An 18406-nucleotide genomic window follows, 5' to 3' on the forward strand; every position below is an offset into this window, starting at 1 on the left:
GTCTTCCATTAACTAGATGCTGCTTTGTTCTGCCAATGGTGGACCTCTGAATTAATGTCATTACAATCATACGATTTGTTATTCAGCACATGAAGTGAATAAAGAACTGTCCTTATACTATGATGAGTGTAAAAATAGATATAATGGCTGAATGCTCAACTTTGTTTTGTTCTGCTGAAGGTGGGTGCACGTGGTGTGTGCCCTTTACGTTCCAGGGGTTGCATTTGGAGACATCGACAAGCTGCGACCTGTAACTCTCACAGAGATGAACTACTCAAAGTATGGAGCAAAGGCAAGTACCAAAAGTTACTTATGACATACAGCTAAAAAAATAAATTAATATTACCTCAAGAACATGTTATTATAAGAAGCAAGGCAATATGCTAATCAGTTTTTGATCACGATCATCAACCACTACTGATCAACTTGCTCAACTGCAAAATCGCACCAGACTGTTAAATTCTAAAATGTTATGAAACACAATATGACTGAAGTGTTTGGGGTTGGTATCATTTTTCTTTAACCACAAGTCTCTTATACTTACCAAGACTGCATTTATTTGATCAGAAATACTGTAAAAAAAATAAATAAATAATAATTTAAGTTGAAAATGTAATCAGTGGTTATTTGATATGAAGGTAAGCTGACTTCAGTGTCACATGATCTTTTAGAAATCGTTCTAATATGCTGATTTGGTGCTCAAGAAACATTCTGAAAACCATTGAACACACTTGTGCTGCTTAATATATTTGTGGAAAATAAATAGTAATCGTTGTTTTTTTTCCCTCAAAATTTTAAAATGAATGTTTTTTTGAACAGCATTTATTTGAAATGGAAATGTTTTTTAACATTATAAATTGGTTTTGATAAATGTAATGCAAAGTATTAATTTCTTAAAAATAAAAAAATCCTACTCCAGACTTTTTACCGGTAGTGTATATGAATATATGGATACCTTTATTTCATATTATAGCTGTTAGATTATCGGTTTTCTTTCTTTCTGTTTTTGTCTTGACACTTTATTTAAAAAATATAAAATAAAAGATGTGAAATGCTGACTTCCTTTTCTGAGCAAAGGGCGTCTTTCACTTCCCTCCCAAGAATTTCTGTCGACTGTAGACATTTTGACATTTACTCTATCTGACATTATTTTATGTGTCAGTAAGTCAGAAGAGGTTCCTTTTACTGGGAAGCAAATTACTTTAGAAGCACTTGAAAGGCTTTCTTTAATGGTTTGTGCTGTACATGTGAAAAGAAATTACTCCTAGAGAAAGGCTATTATTATTTTAATTTTGAACTCCAGTAATTGGAGAAAGTCAAATGGGCTTTTAGAGACTCGTTGTCCACTTTATCTTACATATAGAACTATACAGTAAATTAATGTGGGATTGTTATAATGGTGTTTTTTTTGTTCATATTAAAGCTGTTACACATTCAGCTTTCGGTTTACCTTTCTTGACTTTGCAAAAATAGAAATAATCCCAAGACTTTAGATGGGAAGTAACCAGATGTAAAGTTAGCAAATGTTCTAAAGTTTTCCGTCATGTTTTTCTGTCATTTGCTGTTGTCACAATGTCCTGATTGGGTTAATGGTTTACAGGAGTGCAGTTTGTGTGAAGACGCACGCTTTGCTCGAACAGGTGTTTGCATCAGCTGTGATGCTGGAATGTGCCGCTCGTTCTTCCATGTTACGTGTGCTCAACGAGAAGGACTGCTGTCTGAAGCTGCTGCAGAAGAGGTTAGTGTATGGTCATCCTCTTGGAACGACATTATTTAATGTTTTTCTCCAACTTGATGCCAGCTTGGTAATGTTTAGAGTCCAGCTCTTATCTAACTCTTTCAAGGATTCCTCTATAAAACAAAAAACCTCATATCCATGTTGTTCACTTGTTCCAAAATCTGTTGGACTGACTTCTTTCTGTAGAACACTAAAGGTGCATTTTTAAAGAATATTCTGGCCAGTCTTCTTACTGTAATGAAAATGGATGAGGACTGGGGTAACCGAGCTATAAAATGACAAAATCATCATGGAAAATATCATAATAATGGTCCCTTTGACTTATATATGGTGTAAAAGTTAGCTTTTAGCTTTTAGAAGAAACTAACTGATCTCCATCTTGGATGGCCTGAGGGTGAATGGACCATCATTTTTGCGTGAACTGTTCCTTTAAGAAGATTCTGATTCTCTGTCAACACGTGTTTTTCAAATGCACGTTTGAAGTGCATGTGCGAGAGTTCATCAAACGATATCTTTAAGCGTAAAGAGAGGGCTCAGAGCACGAGGTCATCAAGTTGAACAAATTCCTAGCCCAGGCCGTGGTCACAGACCATCAGCCTCATGGCTCAAATATGCAGTCCATGTTGGAGAATCATATGATGGTGGCGTTCAGCGCAGATAAACCCTGGCGAAAGTGCCTGCTCACTGCAATCCACTTAATCCAGTCAGCTGTGCAAGGGGCCTCATATCAACAGGTGAGTGGGCTGATAGCATCCAGCGAGACACCTTAAGCCTAAATGATTCTGTGGATGACGCAAAATGGCTGTGCTTCCATCTGCCCTCGAGGGAGGGGGCGAAATGCTATGCTTGTGACGAAGAGATGTGAGCTCAGCGCGAGAAACTTGCTGCGAACGTCTCACCTGCAGAAATTTAAAACTGCTGAAATGGGCTGACATTGTTCTAAGAATCTCTCCCTTTCCATAGAAAGCTGTTTCTGAGAAAGGCAGGTCTGCAGTCCCCTTCCATTCCTGGAAACATCCCGCCAGCCTTACATCAGTCATTGTCTTGCCCCCCCAGCTTCAGCTCCCATATTCTCTGCAAAATGTATTTGTCCTTTAAAAAGGGAGGGGAATTTTTACAGGCCTTTTGTGACTGGCTATTTATCATGGCTATCAGAGAATGCAGACACCGATGGTCTATAAAAATCTGGAGTGCTGGGCATCAACAGCCAGAAAGCGTGAGCCTGTATTTCAGAAGATACTCCCGTTTCCCCCGCAATCACATTGTAGATTACAAAGATCTAGAGCCCACAAGCACTTAAAATGAAACCTGCGGCAACTGTGCCATGTTAACAATAGTGAGGTATTGGAGATGATGGGAAATATCTTGAAATAACCCTAATCAAATCACTTAGAGATGTTGTTCTTAAGGACTTCAGCCTTTCCCTCACATTTGTCCAAGTTGTGCACATTTTAAGAAGTAGGTTTTACAACACAGCTTTTTTTTTTTTCATGCTTTTAGACAAATAGACATCACTCTGGTTTTGCAAGACGTTGAACAGTTTTATTGTGTTCTTTGTTGTTGTTTTTGTTTCTTCCAATTTATTGGTTGCCTTAGGAATTGCCAAAATAAGAATCTATCTAGAACACCCAGGTTGACCAGTATTTGTTTCAAGCAGGTTTTTCAGCAGAAGGGAGTTGGTCCATGGCCAAACATAAGAGGATCTGTTAATCATGTTGCATTTCATAATAATAATAATAATAAAAAAATACTATACTAATAATGCCATATTATTAAATAAAAAAACAAGTTCAATTAACTTCAACCAAGCTAAAGAAGCCGTAGTTTAGCCACTTGTTCCATTGTTCTGATGTCCCTCCCAGAATAAATTATATTAAGTACTGTAAGTAGCAAAAAAAAAAAAAAAAGTGATGTACATGTATGAATGAGTACATTAGCTATTATTGTAATGGCTTTGGAGAATACACAACATTCTAAATTTTGGTTATTTATTCCGCCCCCCTCCCCTCTTCGCCCTACACTTATGCTTCTCAAGGCTGTATTCGTTTGATCAAGAATAAAGTAAAAATTAAAAACCGTAATTAGGTGAAATATTACAATTTAAAATAACTGATTTCTAATTTAAAATGTAATTTATTTCTGTGATGTCAAAGCTGAATTTTTGGCTGCCATTACCTTCATTAGTCTTCAGTGTCACATGATCGTTTGGAAATCATTATAGTATGCTGCTTTGCTGGTCAAGAAAACACTTCTTATCAACGTTTATAATGGTAGAGCTCCTAAATTAAAAAAAAAAATAAAAAAAAAAAATTCTGGATTCTTTGATTAATATTAAGTAAAAAAATAAAAATAAAAAAAAACATTTATTTGAAATATAAATATTTTGTTATAATTTTACTGCATTTGCTATCACTTTTGATTAATTTTTAAAATGTATGTAGGGGTATCATAAATTATGAAAATGCATTAAGTGGATGCTATACACATTATGTTATAGCCAAGGCTAATCATCAGTTTTGCACAATAAACAGCTCTAACAGCTCTTTGTTTACCAAAAGGGTACCTGGTAAGAAAAAGTTGGAAGACCCCTATTTTAGAGAATAAAAAATAAAGTAATTAGTTTTGAGAGGCTGTGTTACACTGTATACTGTGTACAGTTGCCAAGCAATCTAGTTGCTTGCTGCATTAATACATAAATACAGATTTGTGTTTATCGCCATTTCACAGTGGCTGTGTATGCATTTCATCCTGCCTGAATTTTAATTGGACCCTTATTATAACCATAATATAAAACAGATTATTAACAACGTCATTCATTACTGATTTTTCTTTTTCTCTGTTTTACCAAGCTATATTTCAAGATTTAAGGTCACGTGGGAGTCTGTATCTAAAGTCATGATCCATTTTTACCCACAGGACATTGCGGATCCATTCTTTGCCTATTGCAAGCAGCACGCAGACCGCTTTGACAGGAAATGGAAAAGGAAGAACTATCTGGCCCTGCAGTCTTACTGCAAAGTATCTTTGCAGGAAAGGGAGAAACAGCTCACACCTGAAGCTCAGGTCCGCTTTACTCTGAGGCAGACATTGACTTCCATACATCAGACAGGCTGTTGAATGATCAGTCGTTATTTATTTTTGGTTGCTTGTGATTTCCCAACCTCTAGGCTCGAATAACCACGCGGCTCCAGCAGTACAGAGCGAAAGCAGAGCTGTCTCGAAACACTCGGCAGCAGGCGTGGGTGCCCCGAGAGAAGCTTCCCCGGCCCCTCACCTCTAGTGCTTCAGCCATCCGTAAGCTGATGCGTAAAGCAGAGCTTATGGGTATCAGCACAGACATCTTCCCCGTGGACACATCCGATACCAGCGCAAGCGTGGACGGACGGCGTAAACATAAGCAGCCTGCCCTCACGGCAGACTTTGTTAACTACTACCTAGGTAGGTGGTTTGAAACCATTTTCAATACCGCAGCTAAATCTAGTTGAACTTTGAGACATAATAGGTGACCAAAATAATAATAATCTACAAATTATCCACAGGACTCCAGTCCATCAATGAATGTCTTGTCAAGTGTCAAGCTGGATGTATATAATAAAGAAATCCATCAAGACGTTTTTAACTTGACATTTTAGATGTCCTGGGGTTTTGTAAATTTTTCATTTTTCATTTCACAAGTAAATAATCAAATATAAAAAAAGAACAAGTAGTGGCACGAATAAATATGATAGAACAAAGATACAGATGAAATAATGAGTGTGTAAACAGTCAAATGTGAAACAACACTGCAGTCTTAACTATATAGATTAATGCTCATTAGAGTTACATGCATTATTCAGTCAAAAGCACTGAGCGATTTCCTCTTTTTGTCTTTTGTTGTTTGATTATCATTAATGATACAGACAGCAGCAGGTATATTAGGCCTTACGCACATATCCAGTATTCTGATACACATGCAGTTTTTTTCTCAACTGTTTATTTTCACTTCAAAAAACAACTGTGTTTGAGGATACCCGCCAAGACTTTTGGACTTTTTAGATGTGTTTGGTTCAAGCACATGGTGATGTGAAAGAGAACTTGACTATTCTCTTATGCGTGGTCTTGCGCTTGAATTGTTTGAAATTGCTTGAATATTTAAATAGGCAAGACTTAAAAACATGTCACAATTCTGTCAGATGTCCCAAGTGTCAACTGTCTATGTTAATATGTTCCACTTTTTCTTTTTAATGGCCAAAACTAGCAATGATGCATTTGCAGCATGTGAATTGCTGTCCTTAACATACTTGAATGTGTCTGCGGAACAGCAGGCGGTATCAGACAGTGAGCGTGAGACATGCATCCCGCTCTGAAGCCTTGCAGCTAGGCACTTGCCCTTCAAATGAGTGATGTTAAGAGCAGATGTGTAGAGTAACCTTGGGCACACACTCCATTAGGTTCTAGCAGGAGGCCTATCCTCTATCAGCGCACTTTGTCTCCCTCTTTTTCCTTTTAGCATTCTTTTTTTTTTTTTTTTTTACACTTTCTCCCTCAGTCTTCCTTTGATATACTTTTTGCTGTACTCTGATAGCAATCTCAGTATCGATTTGTTCGTGTCTGTTGGTATTCAGAGCGGAACATGAGGATGATTCAGATCCAGGACAATATTGTGGAGCAGAAGAACCTTAAAGACAAGCTAGAGACTGAGCAGGAGAAGCTGCACATGGAGTACAACAAGGTTTGTCTAATATTGACACTCAAGGCTATAGCTAGCATCTGTTTTTTTTTTTTATTAGCGCTTGTCCATAGCACATTTGTTTTGGCCATTGGTGCTTAAACAGAGGCACGCACACCAGGAAATAACGATGCGCTGTTGGAAAATGATCACAGGAGCAGGCGGAAAAGCTCCTAAAGAGCTACTATATAATGCCAATTATGCTTCAGTCTTTCCATTTACTATACAACTGTGAAGTCTCCTTTTAAGCTACTTTATGCCGGACCAACTGCAGAGAGGAATAAAAAAGCAAGGATCTTGTATAACACAAGGTTATTTTTGTCAGTGTAAATTCAATAGACGAAAACTGTTAGTGAATACTATTTCTGTTAAAGGGGGGGGGGGGTGAAATGCTCGTTTTCACTCAATATCCTGTTAATCTTGAGTACCTATAGAGTAGTACTACATCCTTCATAACTCCAAAAAGTCTTTAGTTTTATTATATTCATAAGAGAAAGATAGTCTGTACCGATTTTTCCCGGAAAAACACGACCGGCTGGAGGCGTGACGTGTGGGCGGAGCTAAAGAATCACGAGCGCCAGTAGGCTTTTGCGTTGAGAGCGTTTGGAAGCTTGAGGACAAAACCAACCAAAACAAACCATGGCAGATTCAGCGTATATTTATGATCCAGAATCAGATCCAGAGGCTGTAATTTAACAAGAGAAGCATCAGCAACAATGTCTCTATGTGGTATGTACTGAAACTGTATATATTTGCTTAGCGGTTTTGGAAAATGACTAAGTTCCACTTTGTCGTCTTTTTTTTTTTTTTTTTTTTTTTTTTTAAGCTGTACATGTGGAAAGTGCAGTTTGATGACAACATCGCATGTTGTTTACTTGATGTGCTTACGCGCCGATAGCTAAGTTAATAACACAGAGATATTTGAAGCAGTTTTACTCACTGCATGCGGTTCCAACACACGATCGTGACCCTTTTTCGTTGGGACTGCATTATCCTTAAGAAATAAACGATGTGCAAATCCGGCGTCAAACTGGACCCTGGAAATTCCGCTCCATCTAACGTCACACAGAGCCATACTCGAAAAAAACTTTCCGAAACTTGTGACAAACCGGAAGGAGTATTTTTGGAACAGAAATACTCCTTCAAACGTACAACTTAATTTTTGAAACTTTGTCCATGTTTAGCATGGGAATCCAACTCTTTAACAGTGTAAAAAACTCAGTATGCATGAAATAGCATTTCACCCCCCCTTTAACGAAAATGGAAAAATACGGAAAAATTTAACTTTTGCTACTATTTATGTATTTAGAAATAATTTTTATTAATAATTTTAGTAAAATTAAACATTTGTATTTTTTGTTTTAACTTTTAGTTTAAGTTTTTGTAATTGTATTTCTTTTATTTTTATTACTTGTTTTTTATATATATTTCTGTCTAGTTTTTATTTCATGTTTTAGTGATTTTATTACTTCAACTTAAACTTCAGTTAGTTGGCAAGTTTGTTTTTCAACAAATATTTATATTTTATTTATGCTTTGTTTCAAGTAACAAAAACAACGAAAAATTAACAATACAAACGGATCAAAAAAATTGGAGGAAACCAACCAACTAAAGTTCAGAAATACAAACAAAATACAATTATATTTATAAACAATTAAATTAAAATTAAGCAAAAAATTATATGCTGAATCCAAAAAAAAAAAAAAAAAACGAAATAAATTTTCAAATCCCCGTATATAATGGCAACTAATGTTCTGTACTGCCTTATTTATTTGCCTCCTACCCTCAGTCCTCCTAAACATGATCTCTTGAAGCAGATTTGGGTAGATGGTGTTTTCTCATATGGCCCAATGAGAAATAGAAAGCGAGGAGTTAATGTGGCATCCAATCTTTCTGCACCACATGTATTAAGCGGTATTAATGGAGTGTGTGTTGTTAATTACGGCACTCAACATGCATTAGCACGACGCCGACCTTAGAGAGCGATCCCGATGGAAATCAACATCTGTGGAAAGCGGACTGCTTATTCACAAAAGTTGTGTCTAAGGCAGGGACTGAGTCATCTGGAAATTATGTCTAATAATCCTGAATTATATAGTATGTTACATGGTTAATTGGATTGTTTGGTTCAATGTTTTTAACATTGTATAATTGGAAACTTCAGTGCATCTGCGTCACCAATGAGAAAATTCAAATTTCTTTGATGACTTCATGTATGAGTAATTTTATAAAACAGTAAGTGTATCTCAATAGATATTGTTTGTGCTTCTATGGAACACAACAGAAGATATTTTGATAAAAAATGTATGTGTATACAATTAAAGTAAATATTGTTTGAAACCCAATGTTCTTTAAAATATTTTCTTTTGTGTACAGCAGAAAAAAGAAACAAGGACAAAAATTTGTGGTATTTATTCAACTGTCCCTTTAAATGCCCGAATACTTGTAGGGGCCACTGTATAAATAGGATTTAAATGTATTAATAAAATTTTAGTAGAAACAATTAAAATTAATGATATGTAACTATATGAGTAATTGCATTAATATGTGTTAGCCACCGCTTTATCCATCAATATTAATCTGTAGTGAGTGGTGGAGAGAAGCCGGTTTTAAATGTTAGCTCAAGCTCCCCTCGAAGAGCCTCATCTTCACAGACAGCGGAGATAAGGAACGGCTCTCTGTAGTTTCGTTTCACATACCCATAATAACTTCACCTCTCCAATGTTTCCTCTCATCATCGTCTTTATCAAACGCCTGCCTGATGCTTATCTACTGTCTGGAGCTGAGAGTGGCCCCTACATGCTGAAATGCCACCACAGTGCGTGTGTGTGTGTGTGTGTGTGAAAGAGACAGATGTTAACGCAGGAAGTGTAATGCCTTATTTCATGGTGTCCTGGGCTCTGAATCTGTTAATGGTTAGAAATGTTATTTTTTGCGCAGTAGTGTTTAGATTTGTAACATTTGCTGTTTGCCTAAAGTCAACCTGGATTTTGTAGTGTGTATGTATGCATGTATTGGGCATTCAGATGTTCACAGATTTGTGTACACCTTTGCATTTGTACACACGTTAGTAAATCCATCCGTGTGTGTGTAACAGACTAAGCTGGCCAACTTGTCCTTGTCTTATCTTATCTCCCGCCTTGCTGCGGTTTTATCTGCCACAGCTGTGCGAGTCTCTGGAGGACCTGCAGAATGTCAATGGCCAGCTGAGGACCGAGGGCCAAGCCATATGGAGCATGATGGGGGGGGTCCTTGGACAGGTATGGCTTACCTTCAACCACCTCATCCTTTCTCTCCCCTGTCCATCTTCATTCTGTCTCTCTCCGCCCCATCCCATCCTTGATCCGACTGTACGCCTCATCTATCACAGCTCCAGTGAGCTTACAGCCAACCCTGATACAAACCGCTTGCTTCAAGCACTCTGATCAGGTTGGAATGAGCTCATATTTTATACTATCATAGCATATTTCTGAATTCCACTTCAATCCTATGTAACTCAAGGTTTCTTAAAAACAAAGTTTTTAACCTTGAGTTTTTTTTAATTTTATTGTATTTTTTATTTTTCTGCAACTATTTTCCAGCCTCTCAAAGACCCTTAGATTAAAGAGGCTGTTTATGTTACTGTACCTTTAAGATTTATGTATGTAAATGCACTGTGTGTCTTTTTAAAATTGAAAAAAATATATATAATAAAATAAATGAAGCCATCAGTTTTAATAAGATTATTCACAGATAATAGTGTGCGCTGGCGTCTTCCCACAAGTTAAGAGATTTTAAACAAACACTGTTAATAGACATGCAGTTAACCAAATGAAACGATACACATTTTAATGCTATAAAAGTGTGCACATCGAGAGAAATAAACAGCAGATGTTCATGTTAACAAGTTCTTTGACTTGAGCAAACACTGCTAATACACATATAGATTTGTTAATAAAGCAAATAGAACTGAAACATGCATGTTTTAATGCTATTGAATAAAAAGAAAGGATCCACTCGCAACCCTTTGCTCATGACAGTACCTGGATCAGTGAGCTGCGTCTCGGGCTTATGACGTCACTTCCAGGGAGGCATCTTGTACATGCCTCCGTCTCTTGACCCCACCCCCACGTCTAAACAGAAAGCGAGACGCACAGAAAAATGAAGTGCAAGGGGAGAACGGCATCGCAAGCTCAAACTACACTGACATGCAAAATAAAAACAGCGTTGCAAATAAATCCATAGAAAATATGTATTGCAAAATCCTTGCTTTTGCGCCGTTTCATTGCGCCGTATTCATTGCGCCGTATTCATTGCGCCGTATTCATTTTTGTTTGCAAAACTTCATTTATTTTTCTCCCAATACTTTATTTTATTTTGCAATTCTTATTTTTGTTTGCAAAAAGCTAAATTATTTTAATAATGTCCTTACTACCTTCCTTGGTCTTTAACTGGTAGTTGCATTGCTGTTTATGCAGGGTTAAAAAGCTTTTAAACATTACTTTGTTCCATGCATATTGTAACCATTCAGAAATTTTAGGTCAGTTATTTTTTTTTATTTTTATTTTTTTAAAGAAATGTTTATTTCAGCAAGGATGTATTAAATTGATCAAAAGTGACCGTAAGCGGTTAAATTTTTTTTTTTAATGCTGTTGTTTGTTATAATTCCATGCTATATATTTAAAATCAGACAATCTTACAGTTTTCAGCATTTATAATAATAAGAAATGCTTCTTTAGCAGCAAATCAGCATGATTTATGAAGAATCGTGTGATTGACTGTTAAATTCAGTTCAGAAAATTAATTCCCTAAACATTACTGCAGCTACTCTGAAACAACCTTTGTAATAATTAGCTAATGTCTTTTTTATTGAACTATTAGCATAGTACATACTATTATTTTTGGTTATGACAAAAATTTATATATTTATAACTATAGCTATCCATATTTTTTGCAGCTTAGCTTCTATTAATTGGCATTAATGACTGAATTTGAACATTTATGCCTACATGGTACATCAGACTCTTATTTTGAAAGCTATATTGAACATTATAGCCTATTAACCTTTAGTCAATAAAGTGTGAAGTAATTTGAGTCAACATCTCTTCGGCTAATAGACACCTTTCACAGTTATGGGTACTGAGACATGTCATGTCGATCTGGCGACGGGAGCATATTGTTCGCAGGATTCGTTTTGACTTCATAGTGAAAAGAGTATAAAGAGAGCAGAAGTCTTCTCCCTGGATTTTTCGCACCTGGGTAATGAGCTGTGATTGAAAGAAATCTAGATTGTAGGCAGCACCCCACAGGGTAGACAGCGTTGAGGTAATTCTCTTCGCTGTAATGGGCCTCCTGTTTGCGAAATTCTTTCATTTGCGCTAACTGATTGACCTGTCATTGGCCATGCACTCAGCCCCGACTCTGTAGCTAAAAGCCACCAACCTCTCCCCTGCTCACTATGGCAACCACTTCACCAAGGTGCGTCGCCATGGGTGACGGTCACTTAATGAGTGCGAAAATGTGAAAGTCTGAAATGTTCTGTAGATCTCCCTTTTTGTCTAAATAACAGTCTGTGCTTAGAATGCCATTAAGCAGGATATGCCCCGAAACAAAAGTGTCATTGGCAACAGCAACCGTGAAAGGAATTGTTAGGATTCAAGGTTTTAAAATATTCCAGAAGTTTGTCACAAAAGTTTATCCTCTTTGTTGGAGCTAAACGTTGCTCAATTTCATGCAGATTATGCATGTGTATGTGGAGAGTTAGTGAAGTGGTAAAAAGCCCTGGTCTTACAGTGTGGCTTCAGAGTGAGAGGTTTTGTCAACTTTTTAATCACTATTATACACCCGGGAAGAGTGAATTTGATGAGATGCCTGTCTGGAATGAAGATGAGAGTCCAAACTTCCTTGTGATAACCTACAACTGCAACAGTCTGGACTGCCGCTCGCATCATTATCTCATTTTTGATGCAGTGACAAAACATTTTAAGGCACCCATTTGTATGCACCCATGCACACTTGTTTAAAACTTAATTTGCGTTGAATAACCAGTTGCCCGGCTTAGAGAGTGTGTAAGATGGTTAATTAAAAGGATCTCTTAAAATGTCCTCTCGGCAGATAAATGCCGCAATAATGAAGCGAGGAGGTAGAAGGAGGCGAGGAGAGCCGAGTGGTCTGGAAAAGAGCGAGCCAGTGAATCTGCAATGATGGTCATAAATCACATAATTAGAAAACGCGCAGCGCTTAAATAGCAACATCAGTCATGGCCCCCTCTCCTTTGTGTCATCTATCTACTACATTTTCGTTCCCTATCAGTCATTGGCGTCTGCACATAACCCTCAAATTATTGATGATCTCAGGAGAGGGTCTCGTCTCTCGTGCAACCCTGGGTGAGGGAGAACTCTCACCGGTGCACTTTGAAAGGGATACGAAAAGATCTTTGGTAGCGAAATGATCTTTTGACCTTGTATGCAGCATATAATTTGTTGTCAATATGATCTTCTAAATTTTAATTACAATGTACAGTACTTTTTTATTGTTAACTATAATGTTAGCATTAAATTACAGTGTGTTTCTAATGCAATGGCTGGAGCGTGATGGCAAATTTGACATTTTCCTCTTGACACTTTTCTTACTGTTGGAGCAAATGGCAATGCAAAAATTATATTTGTTGTAGTGTCTGTTTCCACTTTGACCTCTACTTCTGAGAACCTTGGAAATTTGAAAAAAGTCCGTTGGTGTGCAAAATATTTCCAAAGATTTTATACTTCGTGTCCCTCACTTACATTTTAACTCGTGTTTCAACAATGATGTCAAATTGCACAGTGATCTGATTCACAAATTGCACTGATCCGGTTCCTGACGATGTGAACAAGCTATTATTTGTGAAAAAATAATCCACAGTTTTGGATGTTCTTATTAAAAGACAATTAAACTTTCATCTTGGAGTTTAAGTTTATTGGTGAAAAAAAGTTATTTAAACGTATTCAAATGTATTCAAAAGTTGTTAGTTTAAAAAAATCGAATCAAACTGCGAATGGCAAATCAAACTGATCTGGTTCAAATCAAACTGATCTGGACACATTTTGCAGTTCTCTCACAATTCTGAAGAAAACATTAGACAACTAACAATGAATGGAATGTTTCACTAACTCACTCAAGATTTGTTTGTTTCACTACTGGATTTATTAGTGTTTTTTTGAATGAATTGAATGAATGAATGAATGATTCAAAGACATACATTTTTAACAGCCCCTTTATCACCACTTAATAATAGTGTATATATATATATATATATATATATATATATATATATATATATATATATATATATATATATATATAATAAATGCACACAGGCATTGATAGGTGTAATTGAAATTTTCATTTTACAGCAAGTATCCAATTCCTGACCTTAACTATCTGATTCTGGAATTGGAATTGATTTACGATTCCGAACCCTAGTCCTAAGTTGGCACAAGAACAATCACAACAACAAAGTACTGATTTACGTACAGTACACAAACTCACAAACAATTTTTTTTTTTTTTGTTAGTCTAATAATTCTATTTATTTTCAATCAAGTTCTTTTAGAGAATGTTAGAAAAATGCTGTGGACTTAAATTTGCTGACAATTTATCGGTCATTTTATTATATTTCCCTACATTAGATAGTGTTTCTTTTATTCCTGTTTATCTTTAGTCATGTTAGGAATTGTATGTTTTTGTGAATGTAAAAAAAAAAAAAGTCTTGTTGTATTAAATGAAATATTTTATGTGGACACCAATGTGGGTTCCCCATACAAGTCCAGCCCATTTGGAAATTTCGTGAGTTATATGACCCCTCTCAGTGTACCAATGGGATTCTCCACAATCTCAGCAAGACAGCAAAGTCTGTCTGGCTCCCTCAGCAGATGGCCAACCGCCTGTTCAGCTGTTTTGTGAAGCTTTTTTTGTTGATGTTGTTGTTTTTGTTTTGTTCTTCGGCAAACACCTTTCTTCAAATAATATTCCCTCTGAAATAGCGTGGATAGGAGGGACAGTCCACAGTAACCCAGAGCTTGCAGGATGTGAAAGCTGGCATCTCCTCCTCACTTATAATCCCTGTGGTGCGGTGGAGAGGGACCGTCACCATGGGCACACTCAGATTAGAAAGCCTCTAGAGAGAAGCCGCTCTGTGTTGCTGCGCGACCGGTTCCTACTAGATAATTTTTCTAATTAACCCAGACAGAAAAGATGCAGCACAGATGTATAGACAGAAAATAGAGAGAAAAAATTTCCTGGCCTCTACCCTCTCCAAACTCATCCAAACATCTCTAGAAGAAACTTTCTTAGTAAAAACTTATTTACTTTATATTATTGCAGTAGTTGTACTGATTGTCTATACGTAAAATGTCTAATGTTGCCTATTTGCCATTGTAGAAAGAAAGTCACATAGTCACCACCTCAAGGTGTCTAAGATCTAGCTCACCCTTTCTTTAATTTCCCTTTAAATATAAATACAAAGTGTATGTCAATGTCAAGTGACCTTTCAAGTTCTTTGTTTGATGCATCATACCACGATGAAAGATATTAGGAAAGTTACATGAAGAGGAAACCAGATAAAAACATAAATATATAAATTGAGTTATTTCTGTGCAGAAAACCGCAGTGAACTGAAAAGCATTAAAAAGGGGCGGTTTACTGGTTTTTTTTTCTAGGCTTGATTTTGTTCATGGGGTGCAGTCTAACATTTGTTCATGTTTCGTAGGGCTGCCCGATAAATTGCACGCAATATTTAATGTGTATCTTGTCAATAAAGCTGGTTCTGTAATCAGCGGTAATTCTCCAACACCTGCGCGCGTTCACATGGAGCAGCATTTACCACAGAGAGCCGTTGTTCATTGACAAGCTGCGCAAAATATGATTGTGGTTTTGCGCAGCTTATCAGTGAACAGCGGCTCTGAGTAGTAGACCTGCAATCGGGCCTTAAAGTTAGGCCCGACAGGACCCGAGCCCGACAGGTTTCAGCTCGAGCCTGACAAGTACATTTTGATTGACAGCTTTTTTAAAGCCCGAACCCGTTTACAGCCCGAGACTATTCAAATGAGCACACGCACACAGCTCTTTTGCCTTTGTCAAAAATTATTCATTTATTCATGTTTTAACATAATTTATTAATAACTAACGTAGACTACACCACTTAGAAGTTGGAATAAAGAAATAAAATAAGTCCTCTGTGACATCTTAACATCTCAGCACTCTAAATAGACATAGGCTCATTTAACCTATAAATAGACCAACGCACCAATAAAAACAAGTCTTTTTTAACAAATTAAATTAAGATTAATTTTAAATTAAGATGGGTATGTGGCAATAACGAAATTAAGATAAAGGCTCCGGATTTGCTTCGCCACGAGCATCTGACATTTAATAAAAGAATAATGACAACATTAGCGTATTTATACTCTGTGTCCACATTATGCATTTAAGATTTAATGAATATTTGGTTTTCATAAAAAAAAAAAATGTTATTACTCACAGCGATTAGGCTAAGCCTACATGTTTTTGGAAAATGATTGAATCCACTGTAGATGTCTTCAGCGCGTTCCTGCGCTCACTGATGGTGCGTCATTATTCACTCATTATTCTCATTATAGACATGGTCAAAACTTTTCCACACCTCAGACTTTGCTTTAGTTGCTGGTGCAACCAAAACGTAATCGCCAGAGGCAAGCCTCCGTTATACCTACTCAGCATCCATTTTCCCATGTTTCTCGCGCTAATCGAAATACATCACATCACCACTCGTTTACCTCGCAAACCGGAGCGCAAGCCCGAGCCCGACCCTGACCCGAACTTGCGTAAGATGATAATAAATTAAGACCGAACAAATGTCTGGGCAAAGATCTTAAGCTCTACTGAGTAGTCCCAAAAAACAGCTGTTTTTGAAGGCATTAAACTGTAAGAATTTTTAAAGATCATATCTCCATTTGCATTGAACTTTAAGCACTGCAACTTTGCAGATATTGTTTATGCTCAAACAGCAACATAACACACTAACTAATGTTAAAAAAGTGAAATCGCAATCAACCACCCCTTTTAATTAAAACAACATTCCCAAATGCTCCGGCCAGCTTCCATTGTCTCAAACCCACCATTTATTTGTTAATGCTGTGTTTCAAAGTCAGGCCGCTCAAACAGACATATTAAAAGCTCCGTAGAACCACAGTGTTTGTGCTTGTTGTGGTCTCTTCACCTAAGGATCGGAATAAAAGTATTTTAACATTGAAGAGAAACATAAATAGTGGGGGAGACAACGAAAATCCTGCACACAATATTGAAAGAAGACATTTCTGAGAATATTAATAAACAAGGGGAACAAAATGCCCAAGTGCTCAGGGACAAAACATTCTCGACTGAACACTGAAGATTAATTAAATATAAAGGATTTTGTTCTTGCTTTGAGCTCTTTTTTTTTCTCAGTAAATTTACTTTATTTTTTAAAGGAGTATCATTTCTGTTTGCATTCCTATTCATTTTTTTAAGCCTATGTATGTGTCACCTATGTCATCTGTTGATCTATCTATCCATCCATTCATCTTTCTGTCAAAAAAATCATCAAAAACAGTTGTGTGAAAAATCTAAATTTACTCTAAAATGTTTAATTGCATTTCACCAAATAGTGCTTGATAAGGACATGATCCTCAAGTTGTGCAGTTATTTGAGGAGAGAGATGTGCTGATGTTTTTCTGAAGTGACTGACTGACAGTTTTTGCCTGGCAGACAGTAAAACAGGCTGAAATGTCCAATAGAGATGCATTGAAGGACTCAAGCCATGTCTAGTTACCCGGATGTCATACTGGAGATGCTTCACTCAGATCACCTTTTCATCCGCACAGCACTGCCCTGGCAATCACTCAATGTTTTCTTTAGAATATGACCTTAAAAGTAACATTCTCTAGTTATGAAGGTGTGGTTTAATATAATGCTGTTTATGTCTTTCAAATGTATCCAAGTTTCAGTGCTATGCTTTGTTTGCAGAAATTGAACGCTCCTGCAGTTCTGAAAGCTCCCAAAGAGAGAAAGCCAAGCAAGAAGGAGGGAGGGTCACCAGGGAAGTCGTCGAACCTCCCAGCTATGCTCTACAGGTTAGCTAGCTGCTCCTAATACAGGGCTCCACATCTGGCCACTGTTATTCTAATATCTTTTTTTGACCTAGAGTTCATGAATTATTAAGTGCTAAAAGAGAGAAAAATGTGTGAAAAAAATGTGTGCTGTAAATAAGAAACAGTTTCATGCTCTGTGCAGCTGTGGGATCTGTAAGAAAAACCAAGACCAGCATCTTTTACTGCTATGTGACACGTGTAAGCTGCATTACCACCTGGGCTGCCTGGACCCGCCTCTCACACGCATGCCGAAGAAGACCAAAAACAGCTACTGGTGAGAACAGGAGTGGGAGATGGAATTCAAATGTGATAGAAGTAACTTCTAGAAGTGCTGACATCTCTGGAGCAGGGCTTCTGATAATCAATACTGGCTAGTGATTATAAAAATGTAATGTTTAAAAAAAATCATTATATACTCACTAAAAAAGATATTCAGAAAATATTGAATTACAGTATGTACTTGCATGATATGTGTACACAACATCAGAAATCTAATTATTTAAAAAATAAATTATTGAAATCCCCAATTTTGTGAATCCCGGCTCTCGAGGAAACAAAAAAAAGTTTTATAAACAATTCCCTTTTTTGGCCATGTAACAAAAAGCTGTCAAAGTAGCAAGAATTTTAATCATATTGTATTCATATTACATTACAATCTTAATGTAATATATTACAATCAGAGGGCATGATTAATTGCAGGATTTTGATCACATTTTTGTTATAATTAATTACTAAATTAGCATGTTAATGTTTTTCTTTTTCTTTTTTATGTCTATAACAAAGTAAAGGTGCTATTTCAAATTCTAAGTGCAGCATTTCACTTGCAGTGCTTCATAAA

The 18406-nt window shown here is 36.7% G+C and overlaps 1 protein-coding gene across 2 annotated transcripts in view; it reads left to right on the top strand.

The window, feature by feature from the left end:
• Positions 1–18406, top strand: part of LOC127979050 (PHD finger protein 14) — a 91444-nt gene that overhangs the window by 22781 nt on the left and 50257 nt on the right. For both annotated transcript variants that reach the window (XM_052584167.1, XM_052584168.1), the window contains exons 6-13: positions 181–292; positions 1601–1738; positions 4655–4801; positions 4906–5176; positions 6343–6449; positions 9611–9706; positions 17444–17550; positions 17711–17842. In XM_052584167.1, the coding sequence (XP_052440127.1) occupies positions 181–292; positions 1601–1738; positions 4655–4801; positions 4906–5176; positions 6343–6449; positions 9611–9706; positions 17444–17550; positions 17711–17842 (1110 nt within the window). The remainder of the gene's footprint in view (positions 1–180; positions 293–1600; positions 1739–4654; positions 4802–4905; positions 5177–6342; positions 6450–9610; positions 9707–17443; positions 17551–17710; positions 17843–18406) is intronic.

This window comes from Carassius gibelio, chromosome B19, assembly GCF_023724105.1.
Source record: "Carassius gibelio isolate Cgi1373 ecotype wild population from Czech Republic chromosome B19, carGib1.2-hapl.c, whole genome shotgun sequence".
In the NCBI taxonomy this organism is placed as follows: Eukaryota; Metazoa; Chordata; class Actinopteri; order Cypriniformes; family Cyprinidae; genus Carassius; species Carassius gibelio.